This window comes from Lontra canadensis, unplaced genomic scaffold (assembly GCF_010015895.1).
Source record: "Lontra canadensis isolate GAN:19392208 unplaced genomic scaffold, GSC_riverotter_1.0 scaffold29, whole genome shotgun sequence".
NCBI lineage: Eukaryota > Metazoa > Chordata > Mammalia > Carnivora > Mustelidae > Lontra > Lontra canadensis.
The window spans coordinates 235,329-261,074 of NW_022631023.1; the positions used below are offsets into that span (position 1 = coordinate 235,329).

General features: G+C 58.8%; 1 protein-coding gene across 1 annotated transcript in view; it reads right to left on the reverse strand.

The window, feature by feature from the left end:
* Positions 1-1,277: 1,277 nt before the first annotated feature.
* The window catches only part of PCNT (pericentrin), a 113,399-nt gene continuing 88,930 nt past the window's right edge, over positions 1,278-25,746 (reverse strand). Inside the window, exons 38-52 of the mRNA XM_032865506.1 lie at positions 22,267-22,461; positions 21,452-21,625; positions 20,566-20,749; positions 19,171-19,393; positions 18,761-18,911; positions 17,891-18,484; positions 14,774-14,982; positions 13,944-14,046; positions 12,495-12,668; positions 8,073-8,192; positions 6,557-6,789; positions 4,988-5,064; positions 4,145-4,280; positions 1,771-1,898; positions 1,278-1,386 (exon numbers count right to left, since the gene is read on the reverse strand). Of these exons, the coding sequence (XP_032721397.1) occupies positions 1,343-1,386; positions 1,771-1,898; positions 4,145-4,280; positions 4,988-5,064; positions 6,557-6,789; positions 8,073-8,192; positions 12,495-12,668; positions 13,944-14,046; positions 14,774-14,982; positions 17,891-18,484; positions 18,761-18,911; positions 19,171-19,393; positions 20,566-20,749; positions 21,452-21,625; positions 22,267-22,461 (2,745 nt within the window). The 3' untranslated portion in view covers positions 1,278-1,342. The remainder of the gene's footprint in view (positions 1,387-1,770; positions 1,899-4,144; positions 4,281-4,987; positions 5,065-6,556; positions 6,790-8,072; positions 8,193-12,494; positions 12,669-13,943; positions 14,047-14,773; positions 14,983-17,890; positions 18,485-18,760; positions 18,912-19,170; positions 19,394-20,565; positions 20,750-21,451; positions 21,626-22,266; positions 22,462-25,746) is intronic.

Below are 25,746 nucleotides of genomic sequence, written 5' to 3' on the forward strand. Positions count from 1 at the left end.
ACTGCACTGGGTCCTGTCTCCTTGAGAGAACAGGCCCGTGTTTGTCCTCCTGACGGCGTGGTCAGTCTTACACGGTCTCACACACTTTGTTCCTCCTCCTCCAAGTTGGGATCCGCCGCCGGAGACACCCACAGTCCACACAGCAGCACCCGCTGAGACAGGAACACGAGGCTGCCAGCGCCGAGCTCCGCGGTGTCCTCAGGAACCCAGCAGAGGACGCCTCCCCCCACCCCCCTGCCCAGTAAGGGGCCTGCATGTCTCGGTGAACAAGAAGGTTCTCTCCCCCGCGTTTCCTCCGAGGAAGGCAGGGGCATCGGGATTACCTCCCACGGGTACTGAGCTGGCATGATGGTCACTGCCGCTGGGGACTGCCTACGAGCCCGCCACGTGAGGGTCTAGCCATTCAGTATTTGATAACCTACCACTGTGACTCTCCTCCTGGACATGAAACTGAAGAGACCCTGCCTGGGCTCCAGGTCCTGGGGCTGGGATGACCTGGCCTCGGGGACAGCAAGAGGCGGAGTGCACAGCTCAGCAGAAGAGGTGGAAGGGCCACCGGACGGGCCTGACGGTCATGTCCACTGACACTCAGAGAACACAGACTTGCGCCAGGGCCGCGGGTTACAAGGAAAATCGATTGTGGAAATATGCGGTCATTCGAAAAAGTGGTCTGACATCAAAACCTACGCCCAGCAGAATGAACACAGCGTTCCCAAGTCCTAAAACCCCATGGAAATACGAAGAAACCAAGAAAGACCAAGGCAAGCGGCTATCTTTCTGTCTTTACCGGGTGAGGAGGACTTCGCGTTCCACCAAAAACGCTGACGTCCAGTTCAACATAAATTCTAAGTCTGTTCGGGTTTTCCACCAATGATGAGGCAAATCGGATAGAACTAAAAAACAACACAAGGGCCATTCACAAATAAAACAGTGCTTGATTTTATTCTTTTTGTTCTTGGGGTGTTTTTGTTTTTAAACCGAGTTCCCATCTGTACACTTTAAGAAAATCAACAACGAGGAGGCCCGCTGGGCAGCTCTGGCCACACACACGGAGCAGGACGGGTGCCAGTCACCCACGGGCACGCACGTCACCTTCGGAAGCTAAGGAGCTAAAACACACGGCAGTTACACAGAACATACTCCACTGGGCTCTCCAGCACTGCAGGGAGGTGGGGACGCCCAGTGAGCGGCTCTTGGGGCTGGCATCTCAGGCACCGAGCGCAGGCCACGCCACGCCACGCCACGCCACACCACGCCACACCACGAGTCTTTCTTGAGAAAAGGGAAAAAACAAATCTTTTCCTCAAATGGAATTGTCGTGGTAAGAGCCACAGGATTTTATTCATTGTTTAATCTTCTGGCGGCAGGACTTCTTTGAAGCAGAATCTAAAAATAAATAAAAATGACACAGCAATTCATTAGAAGTCTTCCTGTGTCTTTTAAGAAAAATTTCAAAATTTTTAAACCGTGCCCCTGAATTAGGCTCATCTCTGGTAAAGAAGACAACTGAGGTGCACCACGGTCTCAGGGGTGGTGAAGTAACCCAGATAGACCACGTGCCGGCCGGAGCAGGGTCGCTGCGGCCCGAGTGCGTGAGGGAAGGAGTGAACGGTGCCCTTCCTACCAAGCACCCGTCTGAGGCGCCTCCACTCGCGACCGTCCTGAGGCTACTGACGGCGGCTGGTGACAAGACTGAGGCTCACTCAGCCTCCACCACGGGACTGTGCGTGCCTCGGGTACCGCGTCTCACGGAGAGAGAGAACTCGTTACCTGGTGGCGCCCCACCCAGTCTCTGCTGGACCATCTCCAAATGATGAATAAATTCCGTCAAGGAATGTTCGGGGTCCTGAGAAGCAGTCAGGGATCTTTCGGATCTTGAATCCGGGGACGGAGTGGATCTTCAAACAAACACACAGACACACCAAGGAACAGTGAAACTCAAGCGACGGTGAACGCAGGCAGCAGCAGACAGTGGGGACGGGGGCCACAAGGCCGTTTCCTTCAGACGCCGGCTGCACCCCAAAATCAGAGAGTAAAGCGTGTGTGTTTCTGTGTGCGCGTACGTAGGCATGTCCTCTCTCCGCCCACCGTGAGGCTCGAGCCCGACCCTGAGATCAAGAGCCGCACACGCCACCAACGGGGCCAGCCGGGCGCCCCCAAGCCCGGGCGCGGTTTGAAAGTGTCATGTAACGCTTTGAAAACCAACTTCTCGGGGGCGCCTGGGTGGCTCAGTCGGTGAAACGTCTGCCTCCAGCTCAGGTCATGATCCTGGCGTCCTGAGGTCCAGCCCCACCGTCGGGCTCCCTGCTCAGCGGGGAGCCTGCTTCTCTCTCTCCCTCTCTTCCCGCTCATGCTCTCTTGTGCTCACTCACTCTCGCAAATAAATAGATAAAATCTTTAAAAACAAACAAAACCAACTTCTATAAAACGTCTGAGTTAAAATGAATAAAAATTATTGTATATTATTTTATTATTTAAAAAGACTTATTTAGGGGCACCTGGGTGGCTCAGTGGGTTGAAGCCTCTGCCTTCAGCTCAGGTCATGATCCCAGGGTCCTGGGATCGAGCCCCGCATCGGGCTCGCATCGGGCTCTCTGCTCAGCGGGGAGCCTGCTTCCTCCTCTCTCTCTCTGCCTCTCTGCCTGCTTGTGATCTCTGTCAAATAAATAAGTAAAATCTTAAAAAAAAAAAAAAAAAAAGACTTATTTACGTAAGAGAGAAAGAGAGTATGGGGACCCATCAGGCTACAGGTAGAGGGAAACAGAATCCCAAGCAGACTCCATGTGGAGCATCGAATCTGATGCAGGTCTCGAACTCATGACCTTGAGATCATGACCTGAGCAGAAAGCAAGAGTTGGACATTTAACGACTAAACCATCCAGGTGCCCCAAGATATGTTACTTTATTCACAAAAATTTTTTTGTACTTACAAAATTTTCAAGTATAAATGTGTCACCTCAACTGGATTGTGCCGCCCTGTCCCTCAGAACCATCCCCCCCACCAGGTGCCTTGCGGGTGACCCAACTACCCACTGGCCTTTCCCTGATCATCCCATACCGTCCCCTTCGCCCAGGGCACGACCTGCCCGATCCAGTCTCTCACAGCACCGTTCCTCCCGGGCCTCTGCTCTGCGACCCTCACGCTCCTTCGGGCTGTCTCACTCGCCCTCGCACCATCCACACAGGACAGCCGTTGGCTGGCGCGGACTCTCCGTAACCATCACCAACCCAGACCCCAGGGGTGCCACAGCCACAGGGCGTCTCTGCCTTCCTTCCCCACACGGGGCCCCGAGTCCTGCGCACGCCTTGCCTTGCTTGAGGCCAGTCCAAAGCCAGAGCTTCCAAAGCACATCTCCCCGAGGAGCCCCGCGCGTCGGTGGGACGACACCAGCAGGCGATAGGAAGTCAGCCGCACGCCGAGCTGGTGGCGAGCTGGGGCGCGTGTCTGCACCCGGGCGTACGTCCTGTCGCACGTACGTCCTGTCTGTCCTGTCAGGATGGCCCCACCAGAGACGAGCAGTGTGCGGAGAAGCCCCCGTCAGCCAGAGGCAAGGGCTGGAGGCACACACGCCGGCACGTCCTCCCCGTCCAGTCACGGGACCATGCTGCGGAAAGCGCGCGCAGAGAAACGGGGGACCCTGGATGTGCGGACAACCGCGCACAGACTGAACTTGGCTGCATTACAGATCTGGCACCGTCATGGCTGAGAGAAGGGAACACAGGGCCCGTGAGCAGAGGCATCTTGGTGCCTGAGGTAGGCGTTCCCATGGTTTGCTCTGCGGAAACGAAACCCAGGCCCCCCTGCACGGTAACACCCGGAGGGGAAGCCACGGCCACAACCCCTCCCCACCCGGTCGGCACAGTCACGGCTCCGCCCGCTCGCGGTAACATGGAAACAACTTGCATTCCACCGTCCAACCACTGGCCCTCCGCGTGGGAACACTGCTACGGTAACATCTCAACAGCCAAGTGGTACGCAGGGAGGTGACATCACGTGTGCAGAAACCCCAAATGGCACAGAGAGGAGATGAGCTCAAGCCCACGCAGGCCTTGGTGAGCACGGCTCGTCTGGGGAGCCGCCCCGCGCACGGAGCTTGCCCGCAGGCCCACCTACGCCGGAAACGCGGCCCAGAAGCCCACTCACCTTTCCCTCCTGCGTGGGGAGGCCTTGGGCGCACAGTCCCCGGCGTGGCTGGAGGACGCGTCCCGGGTTGGCGGGGACGTGCTGGTTTTGGGTGGAGGCTGCTGGCGTGGAACCGGGACTCCTGCCCCAGCCACCGTTGAACAACAGAGGGGTTAGGAAAAGAGACGAAAGCCTTTTAGCAGGAAGGCCCCTCTACCAAAATTTAAAATTTACGAACTTCTAAGAGTCTGTATGGCAATTTGAAAACATTTAAAATACCCGATTTATAAAAATTACGTTTTAAAAAGCTCTAGAGAAAACGTAGGTTTGATCACTTGTATTGTGCCCCTGGTGGGCTGACCTGACCCCAGGGGAGCCCTCTGTGACCTTGTGGAGCCAGAGGGGCGCTCCCCCCATCCTGGCTTTGAGGAGGGGGCTCTGGAGAAGGGAGAAGCTGAACCGAGACCACCACGTGTACCTGGTAGGGGAACAAACCCTCCTTAAGGCCCGAGGGCCCAAGTACCCATCGGTGGCCGGGGGAGGCCAGCTGTGGAGGGTCTGGCCGCCTCCCCTCCAGATGCCCAAAGCCCTCCCTGCAGGACCGGGGGGCGCGTCCCCCTGCGAGGCGGGGTTCTCTGCACACGGTTACTCTGGGGCAGGGCCCGCGGGAGGCCTGCTCTCAAAAAGCAGAGACGTAGCCCAGCAGCCGACGTCTAATTCGGGGGAGTTACTCGCCTCTACCTCCAGCACCTCCACACCGGTCCTGCTGTAGCTGGTGTGCACCACGCTTCCCAGCACTGAAACCACCCGCCTCCACAAGCCACCATGCTCCGGGGCTTCCTGCGTGCTTTACTGGGCTCCCACCTGGACGGGGTGCTCGGCCTGGCACGATGGCTCCTTTCCGATCTACCTCTTGCCACTTCTTAACCAAGAAACGTAACCTACAAAGGAAAGAAAGGACACAGAACATCGGCAACTAGAGCAAAACCGTTGTGGAAAGAGCAATGAGAGTCCAGGCATGACCGACACCTGGGATCAGACCTGGGCGGGCCCCTGCTGTCTGTGGCGCCACCCTGACACCCACCAGCCTGGGGTCCCACAGACTCAGTTCAAAACCCCGCAACACCTGCTCCCTGACACCGCGAACACCACTCGATGACTCAGGGCAAGAGGAGCAAAGACAGAGGCCTCTGCCCTCAGGCGTTCTCGGTCAGATGGAGAGCAGGACTGTCAGGGTGAGGAGCGCCGGAGGTCGGCCCCCAGAGGTGCACCGCTGCGGGGCTCCTGGCCCCTCCTGGGACGGCCCCTTCGTGGCTCAGCAGACACCCTTCTGGCCTTCCTACCAGCTGCTCCTTCTAGACACCGCTGCCTCTGACCGTGTGCCCTCCCAGATAGCGCCTTCTGATGTGCATCAAAACCACAGCTGCTGGAAATGCTCTGCCCCTTGGCAGGAAGGCTGAAGGCAGGGCCTGGGCCTGGTCACCTGCCCGCATCGCACCCACCAGGCGCCCTGGCCCGGGGCCTTCTCTCCAAACACGCAGAACAGAAGGATGGATAAACAGGTGATGGCTGGGCGGTGTGTGGTCAAAACTCAGAGATGAGGGGACCAAGTGCCCTGAGGCTGAGGGCTGAGAGCAAGAGAGCGAGGAGGCCAGGCAGCCCCCACCCCTGCTGGAGCCGTCTGGCCGGGTGCTGGGTCTCTGCGGGGGCAGGGCTCTGCAGCGCGGTCGGGAGAAGCCAGGGAAGCCAGCCCACCCGGCTGCTGCGCTGGGCGTTTGGCCCACACAGATGACGACGACGGGTAGGGGATGAGGAAGGCACCTCTCGGGCTTCCCACGGCAGACATCGCACTAACAATTGTTAGTGGGACAAACATTTGTGGAAATTCAGCAAATCTTAAAATTATAAAATGGATTTTCATCACTGCTAATTCTAAACAGGTCAAAATTCCCAGTCACACCAGAGACTCACATACCTGCTCCCAAAACAAGCCTGTGTCAACACCTGGGACCCCGAGTGGTGCCTGAGACTGGCGGGACCCCCAGGCCTTGACCTCCCCCGGGGAGTGGGCTTGTAGCCAGGATGACAACACCACACACAGCCACTGCCCCACATGGGTCACATGCTCTGGTGGACCCGGCCCCTTTCACGGAAATACAGGGACAGAGAATGTGAGCCATGAATGCGGTTTCAAACTCTTATCAGCTATGCCTGGTGTCAGAGGAGTCCCAGCATGAGGCCCATCGTGGGGCGAGGTGTTGCTGGGTGACAAGAAGGTCTCCCTGAACCCCAGTGTCAGAAGGAGAGTGACAGCTCTGCACACGGTCTCCTGGAGGCAAGTGTCGCTCAGAAGGGGGCACATTCACGGACACAGCCCGAGCCCCTGCACGCTCCTTCCCTGGGACGCAGCGGCGGCAGGGGCCCCAGTGCTACCTTAGTATCGCGATCACCACCCTGACGGCAGTCCGAAACTTCGTAAAAGGGCGAGAGGGTGTAATTTTCTTATCTGCTTTGGAAGGAAATACTCCCAAATGAGCGATCATGGACAGCGTTTCCTGTTCAGAGTCCTGGAATCCGCCAATCAATAGCAGAAGATACTTCTTTTGATAAATCAGAGCTTTCCTGAAGCTTTCTGCTCTCAAGTAATGCAGGTACAACTTCTCCACCTGAGAGAAAATGAAGTCAAGCGATCAGGGAACAAAGACACCTTCCGCCACGTGCACCACGTGTTTGCACCGCCGGGTGTCAGAGAGAAGCAGACGGCGCCTGGCCGGCTCAGTCAGCGGAGCGGGTGCCTCAGGATCTTGGGCTTGTGAGTTCAAGCCCCACGTGGGGCATAGGGAGGACTTAAAAAGATAAATAAATACATTTTCAAAAAAGTCAAACTGGAAAAACCCTGCTTCTCTGTTCAGCAAACTGTTACATTGTTACAGAAGCCAGCCCTGCAGGACATCTGTCACCAGGGGCAGCCTTGCCGGGCGCTTTGACAAATGACAGATCAGACATCCTTTCCAAGCCTCACAGGAGCCCCCAAAGGCCCCAAGAATCTGACCACGAGGTGAGGTGCACTCCTGGGGCGGGATGGGGTCTCATCCTCAGGCCCATGGGACGCCTCGGGGGCTGTGGGAAACCCCTGAAGCCCTACCCAGAGGCGTACCCACAAACCCTGTTACTCTAACACACAGTTTCCTTCTAGAGAGGCCTCAGAGCTCGTACCACAGAGACAAACACGCTGACCAGCGAATCCCCAGTCTGGGGTGTTTTCAGACTGTGATGACCTAACGCGACCCCAAGTCGGACGCCCTGAACTCGTGCGCACAGACACAAAGTACTCGTGTGGAATGACACCGCAGGGGCAAGTGCATCTGCTGTCACTGCTCTCGTCTGTGACGGCTCCACATCTCCCGACTGCAAACAGGCGCGCGCGTACACGTGTCCGCACCTGTGCTCAGGCAAAGGAGAGCCCCACTGTCACGACAGTGCTTGTGCGGCTACAACGGAGACCCACAGAACGCACTCCACCGAGAGTGAACCCCGACGTTGCCTGTGGACTCGGGGTGATGACCCGTCGGTGCTCGCGCAGGAGTGGGCCATCAACACGGGGGCAAGAACGCACCGGCGCTCTCCACACCTTCGCTCCGACTCTGCTGTCAACCCTACGCTGCTCTAGGAACATAAAGGCCTTTTCCTTTTTAAGAGTATGAGTGAGCGAGCAGGGGAAGAGGCAGGAGAGGGAGAGAGCATCCCAAGCCACTCCCTGCTGAGCACGGAGCCTACCACGGGGTCAATCCCACGACCCCAAGATCATGGCCTGAGCTGAAATCAAGAGTTGGACACTCAACCGACGGCGCTCCCCAGGCACCCCAGAAATACAAAGTCTTAGAGATGGATAAGGGGCACCAAGTGGGTGGCACCGCACACGCCCAGCGCGGCCCAGGCCTGGCCTTACTTGCACACTGCAGCTGTTGGCCTCCTCGCGTGCGGCCGGCGCGGGCAGTGCTGGGTCTGGCTGTCGTGCTGAGCTCTGTGAGCCCGATCCATCCTGCTTCCACACAGACTTGTCCGGCCTCTGTAACAAACCACAGATGACATCGTCTGCACAGTTCCTCCACCAGAAGAACATCTCGCGAGTACGGCCGAGGGCAGAGTCGGCACCCCCACCCCAGGGTCAGGGTCACGTCTCCTGAGTGCCATGTCGTGGGCCGTCCTGGGTCCATCTAGGCAGAGCTGTCACGTATTATCAAGCAGATCGTCAACACTCGGGGTGGTTACTGCATACCAATTATGACTGCACAAAAGGTACATTTTTATTAAAAACAAACTCCAAATATTGGTGAAAGAACACCAGATTCAAAGCATTAAGCCTGTTGAACACACGCACAGTCTCAGGTCCTAGAGAGGCTGACTCCTGACAGGGCTGAGTCCCCGGTCCTATCGCGGGACCGGCAAATCCCAGGCCTGGAAACCTCAGCAGGGGCCCCACGTGGGCGCCGTGGACACTGAGGGGCTGTCATGGCAAGCAGCACCCAAACATGGGTAGCACGGCCTGGATACCACAGTGCGCGGAGGACGCCCAGAGCTCCGTGGGGTGGTCGTTTCCAGAGCATAAGGAACCCCTAGTGAGGACAGCAGAGGGGCTGCCCACACTGATGACCAGAGGGAGCTCCAAGCACTTGGGCCGTGTGCATGGTGACCTTGGTCCCACCATGTGGAACAGGAATCGGAGGTCACCCGGTCACACCAGCCCCAGCGCCAGGGTGCAGCTGAGAGGATGAGCCTGTGTCCAAGGTGACCCTGCGGAAGGGTTGCCACAGGCCCTAGTGAGGAAGGAGGAAAAGGCGAGATGCTGTTTTCTGGTCCTGAAACACAGCCTGGTGGGAAGAGACTCTAGGAATCAAAGCCATCTCAGACATGAAGGAGGAAATGTTCCACAAGTTCACGCTCAGCCTGTGAAGCGTCTGCCTTCAGCTCACATTATGATCCCAGGGTTCTAGGATCGAGCCCCGTGTTGGGGTTGGGGGGGGGGGACCTGCTCAGCAGGGAGCCTGCTTCTCCCTCTCCCTCTGCCCCCATCGCATTCATGCTCACTCTCTCAAATAAAATACTCAGAAGTAAATAAATACTTATTTCCTACAACAAAAGCAAAAATTGACAAGTGGGACTACGTCAGCCTAAAAACCTTCTATGCAGGAAACCGTCAACAAAACAAATGATACAGCCAATAGGAAGTAAACATCCAAAAATACATTAAAAAACCTGTATACGATTCAATATGAAAAAACCACCCATTGAGCAGAAAACCTGGACATTTTCCCAAAAAATACAAATAAATGGCCAACAGACACCTGAAAAAATGCTCCACATCACTCGGCATCAGGGAAATACAAATCAAAACCACAGTGAGATCCCACCTCACACCGGTCAGAACGGCTAAAATGAACCAGTCAGGAAACGACAGGTGCTGGCGAGGATGCGGAGGAAGGGGAGCCTCCTCACTGTTGGTGGAACCCAAGCTGGGGCAGCCACTCTGGAGAGCAGCATGGAGGGTCCTCAGAAAGTTGACAATAGAGCTGCCCTACGACCCAGCGATCGCACTACTGGGTATTTACCTCAAAGAAACTTAAAATACAGATTCAAAGGGACACAGGCACCCTGACGTTTCTGGCAGCCTCAATGACAGCCAGACTGCGGGAAGAGCCTGGGCGTCCACCAACAGACGAGGGGATAGAGAAGCTGCGGGTCATAAGCACGACAGAGTAGGACTCAGACATTACAGAAGGAGGAAGTCTTGCTTTTCTTCTGACAACAGGGACGGACGTCGAGGATATTACATGAAGTGAAAGGAGTCAGACAGAAACAGACCGATACCCTATCACCTCACTCATATGCAGAATCTAAAAAGCCAAACCAAACAAACGCAGAAAACAGACTCACAGAAACAGAGCAAACTGGCTGGTGGTCAGAGGGGAGGAGGGCCAGGGGGCGGACGCCGCAGAGGGAGCAGCCAAGAGCACTGTGACAAGTCTGTGGTGACAGGTGGGAACCAGCCTCACGGTGGTCGAGGGCTCATGATGGATGCAAGTGTCGCATCACCATGTGGTCACCTGAAACTAGTGTCGTACGTCAGTTACTCCTCAATGAAATAATCTGTTTCCCGATTTCCTTGTTAATGTTCACTGAAACATTGTGAACATCAAAGTGTTCTCCTGGCGACTGGGCCTTAGTCCCACAGGGACCTCGTAGCGCTTCTGACAAGTCCCAGAGAAGCGGACAGGGCCGTGAACGGCGCTGACTGCAGCTTTCATCAGGATTAAAACACGGAGCTGTGAGAGCTCACATCAAGGAAAGCAGGTCCTGGCCTGGCCAAGTGGCTCGACCCTCCTTCCCAAGTACAGAGGCCCTTTACCTTACCCACCGACATAGCTCGCAACAGACAAAGCAAGCCTGGACAGAGCTTGAAGACAAATTCCTGATTCCACTTAGAGACAGCAACGTGCCCCTCGCGGGGACCGAGGACGAGGAGGAGGCAGCTCAGTAAGGCTACAGGAGATCGGAATGACCTTTGTGGGACCCTCCACCAGCACCAGAAACACCACGTCCATCACTAAAAACCTTCCCTAGAAGACCCATAACTAGGCCCAGGTGGTTTCACTGGTGAATTTATAAGTATTTAAGGAAGAAATAAATGCCAGCTCTAGGAAACTTTTTCAGAAATTAAGAAGAGGAAGGAACACATTCCAACTCATTTTATGAGGCCAAAACTTGACAATACCCCAAAAAATAAAAAATAAAAAAACAAAAAAACAAAAAACAAAACTCTCCAGGGATACCCGGGTGGCTCAGTCATTGAGCGTCTGCCTTCGGCTCAGGTCATGATCTCAGGGTCCTGGGATCGAGCCCCGCGTCGGGCTCCCCGCTCAGTGGGGAGCCTGCTTCTCCCTCTCCCACTCCCCCTGCTTGTGTTCCCTCTCTCCCTGTGTCTGTCAAATAAATAAAATCTTTAAAAACAAAAACAAAACAACAAAAAAGCCCTCCAGATTAACATCCCTCATGAACCAAGAGTCAAAAACACTCAATTTGCCCAAAATATGGGCAAACTGAACCCAACAACATGTGAAAACAGTAAGATGTCATGACTGCCTGGGGCTTTCCCTGGTACCAGAACTCGGAGCGCATATCCAGAAATCACTGTAAGAGACTATGTTAGCTGAGAAAACAAGGAAACACACATCCCCCCATCAACAGATGAAAAGAAAGCATTACAAAGTTAAACACCCATTCACAAACAAAAAGTCTTTGCAAACTAAGACTCAGAAGGAACTTTCCTTAGCTGCAGGGCCTTTGCACAAACACTTGACAAATAGAAGCTCCGCCCCCAGGACTGGGAACCGGGCCTGCTCGACCCCGTCCGGAAGTCCAGCCTGTGCCACCGCCAAGAGATGGAAATGAAAGCTATTCACACTGGAAAGAAAATAAACCCCTGTTCACAGATGACAGAACTGTGTCCACATGAAATCCTATGGAAGGGCTCACGGGATTAAAAAGCGCTGTCAGCAAGGGTCCCAGCACCAGGGGGACCCGGGAGTATGGATGTGCTTCCAGGCGTGAGCCAGGCGCAACGGGAGCACAAGAGGGTCTGGGCAGCACCTTTCACAACACTCCCGAGAAACGAAGTATCTAGGGTATCAATGTCACGTTTTCAGGGTCTGAACACAGACGCGACAACGCGTTTAGGAGACAGAAACAGATGAGCGGACGTGCGAGTTCCCAGATGGGAAGATCCCACGACGCTACATTCAAATGCAGGTACGGCGGCCCAAGGAGCCAAGATGTCCATTCTCGCCTAAAACCTTCATGACGGCCTCACTGAGAGGTGATTCACACCCGTGAGCTTTATGCTCTGAAAATGTGCAATTCAACGGGCTTGGAGTGTGTCTACAGAGGATCGCGCCCCACATCAGGCTCCCTGCTCAGCAGGAAGCCTGCTTCTCCCTCCCCCACTACCCCTGCTTGCGTTCCCGCTCTCGCTGAGTCTTTGTGAAATGAATAAAATCTTAAAAAGAAAAATTTAAAATAACCTTTTTTTCTTTGTAAAAAAAGAAAAGCAAATCACAAACACACGAATCTAAGTATAAAAGAAAAAAAAACTAGGCTTTCTAGGAATAAAGTCTATCAACCTATGTGATCAGGTAAAGTGAAATAGATTTCCTGCCCCAAGCCGGCGGGGAACGTGATCTCACGCGTGTCCACGCAGGCGCTCGCGTCTGGGAACAGCGCGCATGCGGGGCTGGAGGGCGCACGCGGGGGGCTCAGAGGCCCCGGCCGGAGGGAGCCCCGCCGGCCCGCATCCCACACGGAGGTGCGTACGTACGCTGCACACACCGCGCCGCAGCAGGTGCTGCTTCAGTGACTTCTCCAGCTGCGAAACCGCCCGGCACAGCTCTGCCTTCTCCTGCGTCACCGTGCGCAAGGCTGTGGTCAGGGAGTCGTTGTCCTTCAGGAGGACGTCCACCAGCTGGGTCTGCAGCTCCGCTGTCATCTTTCTCTTAACAAGGAGAAAACAAATTAGTAAACAAATCTGTCTGTTAAAAGGTATCTATGAGGGCGCCTGGGGGGCTCAGTGGGTTAAGCCTCTGCCTTCGGCTCAGGTCATGATCTCAGGGTCCTGGGATCGAGCCCCGCATTGGGCTCTCTGCTCAGCGGGGAACCTACTTCCTCCTCTCTCTCTGCCTGCCTGTGATCTCTGTCTGTCAAATAAACAAATAAAATCTTTAATAAATAAATAAATAAATAAATAAATAAAATCTTTAAAAAAAAAAAAAAAGTTATCTATGAGCAGAGCCTGGGGGGCTGAGTCGGCGACGCGTCTGCCTGCGGCTCAGGTCATGATCTCGAGGTCCTGAGATGGAGTCCCGCGTCGGGGAGGGGACTGCTCAGCAGGGCGCCTGCTTCTCCCCGTCCCTCTGCCGCGCCCCCTGCTTGTGAGCACTCACTCTCTCTCCCTCTCTCTCAAATAAGTGAATAAAATCTTTGTTAAAAAAAGTGTACTTGCTACCTGTGTTTTTTACTGTTGGTTACTTTCACGAATCACAGTTTTATACATGTTCGGGGTTCAGTGGGAGCTTGTGGGGCTGGGCAGACGTCTCCATCTATGGGACTGAAGGTAACAAGTCCTAACTCACATCGCCATGCCTCTGTGCACGAGACGCCGCCCAGCGCTGGGCCGCACTAACAAAGCCAGCGTGCGACAGAACCCCGCGCGGACGGCTCCCAGCTCCGTGAGCAGCACACACGGGGAACAGGGAATGCCGTGTGCTCGTCCGGGAGGGGCCCAGCACGCACGTCCCTTAAAACAGGTTTGTTATCTCCAAACCTGGAGTCGTGCAGCCTGCAGCGGACTCGGGACACGGACACAGGCACGGCCTCCTCAGACAGCACGCCCCACACGGCCCGGGCGGCCCCACAGGCACGCGGTCCGCTCTCCTGCTGCCTACATGTGTGCCACCTTCACGAGACGTGGCAGGATTTCACAGGGTCATCTACCCAGAACCTGCATCAGCCTCGGGGCTTCTGAACCCTCCAGGCGCCGCTGCCAGGGAGCGTGGACTCGGCCCTCAGGAGCTCACTTCTGGCTCAGGCTTTCAACCCAGGTGTACATGGAGCAGCCTGGGTCCGCAGGGGCCCTGGGACACCTGCCCTGAGCACCACAGCCCAGCCAGTGCCCGGTGGAGGGTGCACCAGGGCACTTGGCAAGGTCATGCCTGTGGGAGGGGGTGTCAGACTGCGCAACCACGCGGAGGGCGAGGGGAGCCGCCCTCACCTGGGAGGGACCGGGTGTGCTCAGCTCAGACTTGAGCTCCTCTAACGTGCGCAGTAAGGAGGTCACGGCTTTCTCGTTCGAGGACGTCCAGTCGCTAATTGTCCTGTGAACACAGAGAGACACTGGAAGGGCTGGCGCAGGCCATGACGCCGCCCCTGGAGGTGCGCTTCGGATCACCCTCTGCCCACAGCGGCCGCAGGGACGGGACGCAGCCCTCGTGCGCACAGTCCATGAGGCCCAGAGACGTCTGGCTGCTGAGCACAGACCACAGACTGCCCGAGCGCGGCTCTCCGCTGGCATCCGGTCTGGGTGTCAAGCACCGTCTGGAAGGAAAGCGGCTCGGAGATCACGGCGCTCTCCATACTGAACCGATTCCCGACGGGGGAGCCGTGCAGACAGGAGAGGGCGAGTGCCAACTCTTTTGTTCAGAGAAACACTCCCTTCGGGCCCTCAAACACAGAGGGGCACCCTGCTTGTGTGAGCCACGGTCCTGAGGGCCGTGGGCAAGGCACACACCGTGCGGATCTGCCGCACCACCCAACCCCAGCGGGCCCCAGTGGGCCGGGCCTGTATCCCCGCCCAGAACCTCGGGATGGGGACTGGTTGCAAAGGGACATGAGGAGACCAGATCTAAGAGAAACCTGGGCTCTACTCTTCCACCGCCACACCCACACACACAGTCCTGTCGCCATCCTTCAGGAAGGTCCAGCCCAGAAATCCATCAAACCCGTGGGAATCCATCCACATTAACACGGGGACCGGGAACCAAAGCCCGGCCCGCAGCGCCCACTCGGCTCGGCTCGGGGGACAGCCTGTCCGGACGGGCTCACCTGTCCACCATCCGGCTGACGAAGCTGGTCAGGAGCCCAGCGGCGTACAGCAGCTGCTGACGGACCTTCTCCAGGCCGAGCCGCTCCTCCTGCAGCCGCTCCGCCTCTGGGGCCTGGCGGGCCGCCTCCTTCGCCTCCAGGGCCTGCACGGTCCGCTGAAGCTGCTGGATCTTGTGCTCGTCTCGCTGGCGCTGCAGCTCCAGCTCTCGCTGTTGTTGGTGGCAAAACAACAGGAAAGTCCTTCACATGCCTGTTCCCAAAGCAGAAGCCTGAAGCCCAGCTGTCACGGTGGGGGGGTGGTGCAGGCAGCACAGCAACACCCTCCACGGGGCGCAGCGACCCAGAGGCAGAGCCAAGCTCCGCAGCGTGGGTGCGGACGGCCTCATCGCCGCCTCTGAGAACGGTCGGGGTTTTACAAGCGCGCGCAGGGGGCGGCGGGACACGGAAACAGGAGTCCTCACAGGCCCAAGTCCCGGCTTCCACCGTGGGCGCCCGCGCCCACGCCCACACACACCCACACACGGACCCGCCGGGCACGGAGGAAGGTCCACGTGCACCTGGTGGAAACGGCCTCACTTGCAAAATGCCCTTCACCACGGAGGTGCCAGGCATGGCCGGACAGCCCCCGGCTCCCAGCCCAGCACGGGGATCTGCACCCCCATCGGGGACGCAGAGCTGGTCACCGGGCGGAAACCCGCCCAGCAGCCAAAAATGACAGAAGGCCGCTTTAGAGGAGCTTCCGCAGGTGAGGACGCCTCGGGAAGGGCCAGAGAGGCGGTGTGTCCGGTAGAAGCTGGGTCGCCCGGAACCCAGCCCAGGCCTCCCGCCGCCGTGTGGCCCACGCGGCGCAGACCACGGTGCCAGCTCGATCGACACAACAGCGTCGTGAGGACGGGGGCATCGCTACTTGGCTATTTTCCAGGCGAGGAAAGCAAGACACCGAGGGACCTACAGAGTTACTGTGTGCGGAAGGGACGGGACCGACCGCGAGCAACCACCTCGGGAGGCCACCGCGCGCCGAAGGAAGTCCACAGTCCGGGACAAACTAACCGTCTACAGACCACAACACCCAAAGGGCTGTGTCAATTACTGAAAACTCCGTTCCACGACATGCTGTGAAGAACAATTTATTAACTTGAAAAACATTTTTGTTGCATTTTTTTAAGCAAAAACAAATCAAAGTTAAGGGGTTTGGCTGAAGATTTTGGAGGTGGTTTGAGGAAGTTCTTCAGAAGCACGTGGAGGCCACAGACACGCTTCCCAGGGGGAAAAGGCAAACACGCGCACACACGCGCACGCGCACACACACGTGCACATACACACGTGCGCGCACACACGCACACACACGCGCACACGTGTGCACAAGATACTGAAGACATTCGGGGGCTCCGCGCCAGCAAGGCCACCCTGGGGCGTGACTCGACTCGTCTCTTTCACAGAGCAGCACAGGGTCCGCACAGCACACACCACCCGCTCCTTGCAACACCTCCAAACTAGTCCGTGTTTCGGGGTGGGTGTGCGGTAAACACGACCGTGACCGTGAAGCCTGCGTCCCTCAGCACGGCACACACACGGGCCTTGGAAACACTGGGAAAGGAGCTGGACAGGGAGGCCCCGCACTGCCCGATTCCTTCCCAGGAACCGTGCACCACAGGCCGGCGCACACACAGGAAGGTGACTCGTGGAGGCCAGGGCTGAGCACTAACGGTGTGACTTCCATGTGGGGCGATGGACGTGTACTAACACGCGTGGTGGCGACAGGCGTAAGGTTCCGAAGGTTCTGAAACCCCTGACGCGCGGAAGCGAGGCTGGTGAACTCGGGTGTGAGCCGGGTCTCAGCAAACCGTCCGACGCACTGATCACACCCGCCGTGAACTTCCCAAACTAACCAGTCTCATGGCGTTTGGGGAGCGGACTTATCCTTGTAACACAGAGAAATCTAGTTTTCAGAAACATATCCATTTCTCAAATATTTCAGGGCAGCCTAACCACGGAGAAGACCAGGCTACTGGTTTTCCTCATGTGTTTTTAAAAACTTATTTGGATTTTCACAATTTAAAAAAATTACGCTTAAAAATATTTTTAAAAAAATATTTAAAAAACATTTTTTAAGAAAGCAACACAAGTGTCCACCCGTGCAAAGACACAGAGTTCAATTTTCTCAGAAACAAAGGTTTCTGATTGACATAAAACGTATCTAAAAGTAACATTTTATTCAAAACATAGAAACACTTCCCAACCTGTGAGGCAAAAATCATCCAGGTATCAAGGTCAAAAACACCACAACTTGAAAAAAACCAATGTCCCCTACGAATACAGATGCAGAACCCTAACCAAACGCGGCAGGCCGAGCCAGCGCCGTACAGAAAAGCACCACAGAGCGGGGTTCGGCCGGGAACGCACAGCGAGCTCTACAGACAGGAAACTCCACGTCAACAGAATAAAGGGCAAAAACATCAATTCCAAGACACCAAAAATGTAATCCAAACTCTCACGACTGAAGACACGGCACACGCGGGCTGAGCAAACCAGGAAGAGAGAGCCTCCTGCGACAGCGGGAGACCGTGATGGTGGCCCCGGGTCGGGCAGGGGCCGTGGGAAAGTCACCTGCGCAGGGACTGAAGAAGCCGCCGTGGGCATGCAGGAGACGTGATCTCATGCGTGGAAAACTACACGTACGTTAAGAAGCTGGGAGTAACGGGCAGGTCTGAGGTTGTAAGAACCACCTGCACTGCTGAGGGCCAGCGGGGACGATCAAAGTCCAATTAAGAAACTGGGTCCACAGACCACAGCACCAGACATCGCTGACACCTGCGGACACCCGGACGATGGCGCCCACTCATCACCTGGAAGCCGCAGCACCCGAAGATCAGGCCTAGCTGTGCGGAGGGACCGCCTCCTTCACCCTCCGCAGAGCTGACACCACCAAAGGAACCACCCCCCAGAGCTGCCCGCAGAGTCTACGTGAGCCCCCGAGTGCCCAGACGATCCCGAGAGACCTGCCACGGAGCGGTGGCGACCGGAGGGCGGCGGACGGACGGACCAGCGGGACGGAGGAGCGGGGGACCCGGCCCCATGGTGGGCAGCGGGGCAGCGACGCGGCCGGCGCGCGCTCACCCGTTTCTCCTTGTCTCCTGATGGCCGCAGCTCCGCGTTGGCCCGGCCCGGCCCCGTCTCCGCTCGCCTCCTCGCGTCCTTGCGTCCTTCCCGCGCGGCCGGCCTCGCCTGTGCACACTCTAGTCCCGCCGGCGGCCGCGCGGCTCTGAGCCGTGGCTCCTGGGCCGGGGGCGGCTCCGCGCCAGGGCTGTGCGCCGCCCTTACCTCCTTGTCCCGCTCCAGCTCCGCCGCCCGCCGCCGCTGCATCTGCTCCAGCCGGGCCTGCGGCTCCGGTGCGCGCGCCCGCTCGTCCCTCGGCCTCCGCGGCGGGGCGTGCTGCGCGGGGGGCTCGCGGGCACCGCGGCTCAGCTGCTCCGTCAGCAGCCGCTCGTGCCGCAGGGCGGCCGCCAGCTCCCGCGAGCGGCCCTTCTCGGCCTCCAGGCTGCGTCGCAGCTCGCACAGCTGGCCCTGCTCCTGCGCCAGCAGCGCCTCGCAGCGCGAGGCCTCGATCTGCAGCTCCCGCCGCAGGTTGTCCGCGGCCGTCTGCTCGTGCTCCAGGGCCACACGCAGCTGGCTGCTCTGGGCACACTGCTGCTCCAGGGCCGTCCTCAGCTCCTGCCGGGGAGTGGACGGCACGCGGTGACCCGAGGGGAAGGATGGTGCTGTTCTGCCGCGGCTGCCGCGCCCCCCACCTCCACGGACACAGCCGTCCCGCCGACCGCCGCCGGAGCCTCGCAGCGGAAAGTCTGGAGGCCACAACCCCGGCTCGGCTCACCGTCCCGCCCGTCCAACCCTAGCACCCGTGGGTCACGACGAAGATGCCGTCGTTCTGCCCGGCTGCCGGGCACATGCCGTGGGGAGAGGACGAGAGGGGCCCCGCCGCCCAGGCACCTCCAGGGTCTTGGAGCTCTGGCCCTCCTCATGCAGGTGCCGTAGCCGCTGCTCCTCGAGCCGGCTCCGCAGGGCGCGCTCCTTCCCGCGCTCGCACTCCAGCTCCTGCAGCGCAGCCTTCAGGCTGCTCTCCTTGCCGTCCAGCACGGACCTGCGCGGGAGACGGGGACAGAGCCCGCGGCCTCATCCGCCCTGCATGTGCGCCTGCGCTGGGTGCCCCCCCCCCCCGCACACCCAGCGCCCCCATCACAGCCTGAGCACAAACCGCAGCCCGCCAGGGCCGCCCTCCCCTGGCCACACCAAGGGAAGGGCGTGGACGCCTGCCAGGCCTCTGCGCCTCCCTCGACAGAGTCTGCGGACGGACGGGACCGGGGCCCAGAGGCGCGTGTGGGGCAGGGCCGCGGCCCTACCTTAGCTGCAGGACCTCCTTCTGCGCCTCACTGAGAGACGCCAGCAGCCTCTCGTTGTCCTGTTTGCACTCGCGGAGCTCAGCTCTCAAGTCTCGGACGGCGGTCTGCTCCACTGCCAAGAGCTTCCGCGTGCTGCCGGCTTTCTCCTGCTCTTCCTTCAGGGTTTTCTGCACGTCACTGGCTATCCGCTTCTCCTGCTCGACCTTATACGCCAGTAGCTCCACTGAGAAAGACACGGAGGACAGGAGACAGCCTCGCCCACAAATCCAGGGCGAGCTGTGCCTGTGACCTCAGAAATTAAACACAAACCAGTATAGGGACGGGACATACTCACTCTTGGGGAAAACGACACTTCCAGGCCTACAGCCGGGACGCTGGCCTCCACCCCACACCCCCCGGGCCTCGGGGCACCTAGAGGTGGATGGGCAGAGTGACCCCACAGGCCAGCGGACAGGACAAGGCTCCCCAGGGCAAGTGGCTCAGGTCTGGGGTCTGCCTGGAGGCTCAGGACGGAGATGGGCCGTCCCCTGGTCATCCTGGATCACCACTTCCCTGTGACTCCTACACTGTGCACTCCCCAGCAGAGACGGCCCTGACCCCAACAGTGTCACTGCCCCAAACCCTAGAGAGGAAATGGCCCTGGTTCTCTGTAGACCCGTCCGGAACCCAGAAGGAAAGGGACACCTGCACACCCTCCACGAGGCTGGCGTAACTCCAGCACCAGAGCCGAAGACAAAACCACAGCCCCTCACGCATGCAGAAGAGAAAAACCAGCAGCCCGGCCCAGAAACGCTCCCAAGACAACGCAACACGACGCAAACGCAAGGCCACATGGTGGACAGCTCTGGCCCGCCATTCAGCACCCAGAACCAGGAGGAGAAGGGGCCCTGAGAGCCGCCGGCACGCGTGGGCAAGGACCACAGCTGGCACCACGTGTCAGAGCAGGAGGTGGGGCACTGCCCCCGTGGCCAGACCTGCTCCTGCCCTCACTCACCAATGCTCAAGGCCTAACCAGAGCGATTGATAACAAGAGGCAGGCGGGAAAAAAAATAAAATGTTTTTTATTCAGAGATGATGTGACCATCTATTAAAAAAAACCCAGAAGAACCAAAATTAAACACAGAAATGTGACATGGGCTGTTTAAAGCCAGCACAAGCCCCAGAGAATCCCAGGCACGGTCCCGTGGCGCCCGGCGCTCACACCGACGCAGGCCCCCCACGGCCCGCCGGGACCCTGGGCAAAGCCTCGCCCCGCGCCCTGCACCGTCCCCTCACTGGCAGTTCCGTGAACCGAGAAATGCCAAGGCTGACGATCCCCGTGCCCAGGGACCTGGAGAGACCGGGCCGTGGCTCCCCGTGTCCCACCGGCCCAGCAGACGCAAGCGCGACACTCACCCTGCCTGCGCAGCTGGTGCTCCTGCCGGCTCCCGCGGGCCTCCGCGCTGGTCAGCGCCCCGCACAGCTGCTGCAGCTTCTCCTGGTTCTGCAGGTGCGTCATGCGCAGCTGGGCGCGCAGGGCCTGGATCTCCGCCAGCAAGCGGCTCCTGTCCGACAGACGGAGGCGTTCCAAGGACTTCTCCTGCAGACGGCCCGAGAGATGGGAAAGGAGGGGAGCAGGGTCACAGACTCGGCCACTGGACGGCCCTGTGGAGGAGCACCCCCTGAATGGAGAAACGGGAGCACGGAGCGCGCCCCAGGGCAGGGGAGGCCGGGCCTGGCAGTGTGCTGGAGGCTCCACACAAGCAGCCCACCCTCCGCAAATTCGTGCCTCCAGCTCCGTGGGCACGAGCCTGGGGACGGAGCCTCGTCCCTGACAGAGTAAGAACAGGCTCGCAGGAGGGTTCGGTGACAAACACGTAGTATGGAACAGAGGCCCCAGGGGACATTCTGACCTCACATGGCTCCCCGCAGGTCCATGCCTCAGGCCACTTGACCTACCATGGGCCTGCCTCTAGACTCCGGTGCCCTCACCTCCAAGGGACTCGGTGGAGACCGTGCTGACCCCTCTGGCTCTCTGACCCTCCCCGCCCGGGCTCAGCGCTCACGGCCTGGGTCAGGATACTTAGCGCTGCTCTGTCTTTAGGAAAAGGCCAGTTACTTCCAGAACACAGAGAGACCGAGAAGCAGAATAAACGTGCAGACATCTGCACTGGGCAAAATCGCGATTAAACAGTGTTACAGATGTGGACACTGCCACGTTCCAAGGTCAAATTCACATGAACCCATTCCATCACCCTCTCCGCCGCGGGGATCCAGGAACCGGATCACGGCACGCGCTCACCTGCTCCTGGACCACCTTCTCCAGCCGCTGCAGCACGGAGTTGTGGTCCCCGGGGTCAGGAGCGCAGGGCTGCGGTTGCAACTCGGCCCTCAGCACCTCCCACTCTTTTCCAAATGCCTCCTGCACAACCTGGAGAAATTCTCCTCTCCAGTCAAGACACATGTCGGGGGGTTCCTAAAATATTGGGACAAGAAGCTCGGTGTTCTTATGAACACACCCTGCGGGTTACCCCGGAAGAGCCCCTACCAGTGCACCCACGACCGCCCTGGGGCACACGAAGCCAACCCTGCTGACGGAGGAGACACGACCTAAGGCGAGAGCACGTGAGACTGGGCCAACGGTGGGCAAACTTCCTCCTTTCCCACCGCCACGCCAGGCCCAGCGCGGGTGCTGCTGGCTGGCTACCTTGTCCGCCAGCAGGCCTGGGCCTGGCACGGGGGTATTGCTTCCCTGCACACCCTGTGGTTGGTAGGTCCCTTGGGTGTGGCTCAGCACCTGGCCTTCACCCAGCTGCCCTGGTTCCCCAGTCACAGAGCAGACACTGGGATCCCACAGGCTCAGGCCTGGCCCCCATACCCGGCCCCCGTCACCCACCTCCAGCTCCACCACATGTCCTCCTCCCACGGCCTTTCCTGCCCTAAAGGGGCCTGGAATGTGCCAGCAAACATGACTGAGAGGGCAGCTGGCCAGGACCAAGGCCCCTGTGCCCAGCGCTGACCACCCTCCTTCCCTTGATCCCACTCATCTAGCCAAGCGTCCGCCACCAAGTGCTCCTTGCCCACACCTTACCCTCTCTCAGGTGGAATGCCCCGTACCTTCTCTCCCTTTTGGAGTGCTAGGGTCGCATGTCTCCGCAGAGCCGGCACCGCCTCCAAAAGGCCGGAGCCCTCTCTCGGGAAGCAGTCAAGGGGGGCACTCGGCTCGCCCTTGCTCAGGGTGCTGGGTGGCCCGTGGCGCTCGGACAAGGCCAGTATGTGGTGGCTCTCGTCACATACCATCTGCAGCAGAGCCTGCAACGGGACGGGCCTCTCAGGAAGAAGGAAAAGCTGCCGGAAGCCACTCATCCGTCTAGTCCCTGGCCCATCACCCAGGAACGCTCACCAGGGCTGCACACACAGCTCTCTACAACCTCTGAACCCAAGAACGAGTTCTGTGGTTCCGCGAGATTCTTCAACAACCCCCCTGCGACCTTCAGACCCCACTAGGAAACCAGCTGGAAAGAGGATGTCGGTGTGCGCAGCCCCCCGAGACGGCCGCCCCACCAGCGCCTGCATGAGAGACAGCGTCCCCTACCACCCCTTCCATAAGCCTGGGCGGGGCGCAGGACAGGGCCTTGGGCCAACTTCCCAGGCCCCGTCATGGAGACGCCCTGCGACTCCCCAGCTCTCCTGGGACGGCAGCCACTGCGCTCTGAGGAGGCTGTCGGGACCCACACAGGGGCCTGGGCTTCCCTAGGGGAGAGGCGCCTGCACACAGCACCCAACCCGCTGCACGCCACTCTGGCCCTCGCTGCCTACAGCAGGGCCCGGACACGGGCAGCAGGGAGAGGGTCGCCCAATGCCCAGACAAGTCCCTGCACACATGCAGGGACTGTGAGCGCAGGAACGGGTCCTTCACGGCACCAGGACTCTGGGACACACACTGGCCAGGTCTCCTGCCCAAAGACACGGACAAAGGAACCAAGTGGCTTCCCCAGAGCTGCCCCCAGGTTAGGACCGACACAGGGTCCGAAGTAACCCGAGCGGCCCTCGCTGCACACGAAGGGTCATTCAAGGGGCGTGTTCTTGTGTCCGTCTCTGTGGAACAAAGACTAACAGGTGCTTTAAACAGGGAAGAACGAAAGCAGCAATGAAGCGGGGGTGGCTGGGTCGGCTCGGTGTCCGCTCCTTGATTTCAGCCCGTGTCATGGTCTCGGGGTCCTCGGATCGAGCCCCACATTGGGCTCCAGGCTCCGTGCAGGGTCTGCTGGCGGTTCTCTCTCCCTCTTGCATGCCTGCTCTCGCCCAAGTAATCGAAAAAAAACCCCACAAAAACAAGAACAAAAACCAAGAAACCCAAGTTCAACACCCAAAAAACAAACCAGTTAAGAAATGGACAGAAGGCAGGAAGAGACACTTTTCCGAAGAAGACGTCTGGATGGCGAAGAAATACATGAAAAGATGCTCAACGTCACTCATCATCGGGGAAATACGGACCGACAGCACAGCCAGGGGTGCCTGGTGGCTCGTGGGGTGAGCCTCTGCCTTCGGCGCAGGTCGAGATCTCAGGGTCCTGGGATCGAGCCCCGCATCGGGCTCTCTGCTCAGTGGGGAGCCTGCTTCCCCCACCCTCTCTCCCTGCCTCTCTGCCTACCTGTGATCTCCGTCTGTCAAATAAATAAATAAATAAATAATTTTTTTAAGCGAGTAAGTAAGTAAATGCGCATTAAAACTCCTTTGCGGGGGAAGCAGACGTGAAGAGGCTTAGGACGGAGAAGGACCAGTTCCCCAGAAACAGGTCTCGCTAAGGTTCTAACGACGGAGCAGAGCAGCGGGTACCGACACAGAAAGGACTAAAAGGCCAACCACACGCCACGTTCAGGTTCACACTTCCCGTGCCGCAGCCCAGTGCAGACAGCGGCCGCTATGGGGAGACGAGAGGCCGCCCCTGAGTCTGCAGCCCCACGCACGGCAGGAACGACTCCGCGACAGACGACCCCACCCCTCCTCCGGGAGCACTCGCCCCTGCTAGGCATTCCACAGAGCGTCTGTGAGGATGAAGGACCGCGGCCTGCACCATCCAGCGAGCAAAGCTGCCTGTCAGGCCACCGCAGCCCTCTGGGCACGTCGCAGGACCCCAGGTCTGCTGCTGAGCCCTACCCTCGGGACTGCCCCTCCACGCGCGGTGTCGCCACGGCCTGCGAGCCTGCCCACCCGTCCTGCGGAGCCCGTGTTAGCTCCCGCCAGTGCACAGCGCCCCCCAGCACCGCGGCACCAAGGCCCGTCCCACGGCCCCGCTCACGGCTGCTTCCGGAGAGGCCCCGGAGATGTCCGAGCCCGGCCTGCCACGGCCTCCAGCACCCGCTGGGCCTCCCCCCAGTACTCCTGGCGGCAGGGCACCCAGAGCCGGGTCCACACCGGCTCACAGCTGCCGCGTCGGGAGGCCCGGTGGGGCCAGTTCGGACGGGAGCACAGGCTTCTCTTGACGCTGCCGTCCCCCGCAGTGCATGCGGCGGCCTCATCCTCCAAAAACCTTGTAGAAACTTCAAGGAAAACGCGCCGAGAAACCTACCGGCAGGTAACTCTGTCCTCTCCTCTATTCATGCGGGAGCGGACGAGCTCGCGGAGGGCAGCGGGAGAATCTCAAGCAGACGGTGGCTGAGCAGGAGGAGCCGGGGTGGGGCTCGGTCCCGTGACCCTGAGATCACCAGGCTCAGCTGACCTCGCCGCCCGGCGCCCCTCCTGTCCACTGTCACTCGGAAACGCGGAAGTGGCAGGTTCTGAGGGGCCGGAGAAGAGCCACACTCACAGGTGCTGACGCTCGCCCGCGCCCACGCGGCTCCCCTGCAGACACACGGCTCCCTCCGCGTCCACGCGGCTCCCCTGCAGACACGCGGCTCCCTCCGCGTCCACGCGGCTCCCCTGCAGACACGCGGCTCCCTCCGCGTCCACGCGGCTCCCTCCGCGTCCACGCGGCTCCCCTACAGACAGTCTCAGCCACTTCCTGGGCTCCAGGGCCTTCACTGGGCTTCTGTGTTTTCTTCACTAATCACGCACCGAACATTAAACCTCAAAGCCCAAGTATACAGAATTGTCCAAACAACTGAATCCATTCCTTAAAATTACAAGTTCTTCCATCATTAGGTTGCTTGGATTAGAGCTGCTAAGAAATGTGCCTTTAATATTTTATGCCACATAAAAAACTGAGGAGTGCAAGGGCGCCCGGGTGGCTCAGGTCACGATCCCAGCGTCCCGGGATCGAGCCCCACGGCAGGCTCTCTGCTCAGCGGGGGGCCTGCTTCTCCCTCTGCCTCTGCCCCTCCCCCACACCGCTCACACTGGCGCACGCACTCTCTCTCTCAAATAATGCTTTAAAAAGAATCCTTTTCTTTGGATGGCACCCTAAGAGCAACGTCACAGGCCACGTGGCCCGTGGGGGCAGCATGTGTGACACACAAACTTGTCAAGCCACCGAGTTGTGCACCTGAAACTGCAGGAACACTGGCGTCAACGATACTCACGTTAAAAGAAAACCAATGAGCTGTCTGTGGAAATGCTCTCAGGGTCTGAGCACGATGCTGACCCTGCATCACTTAC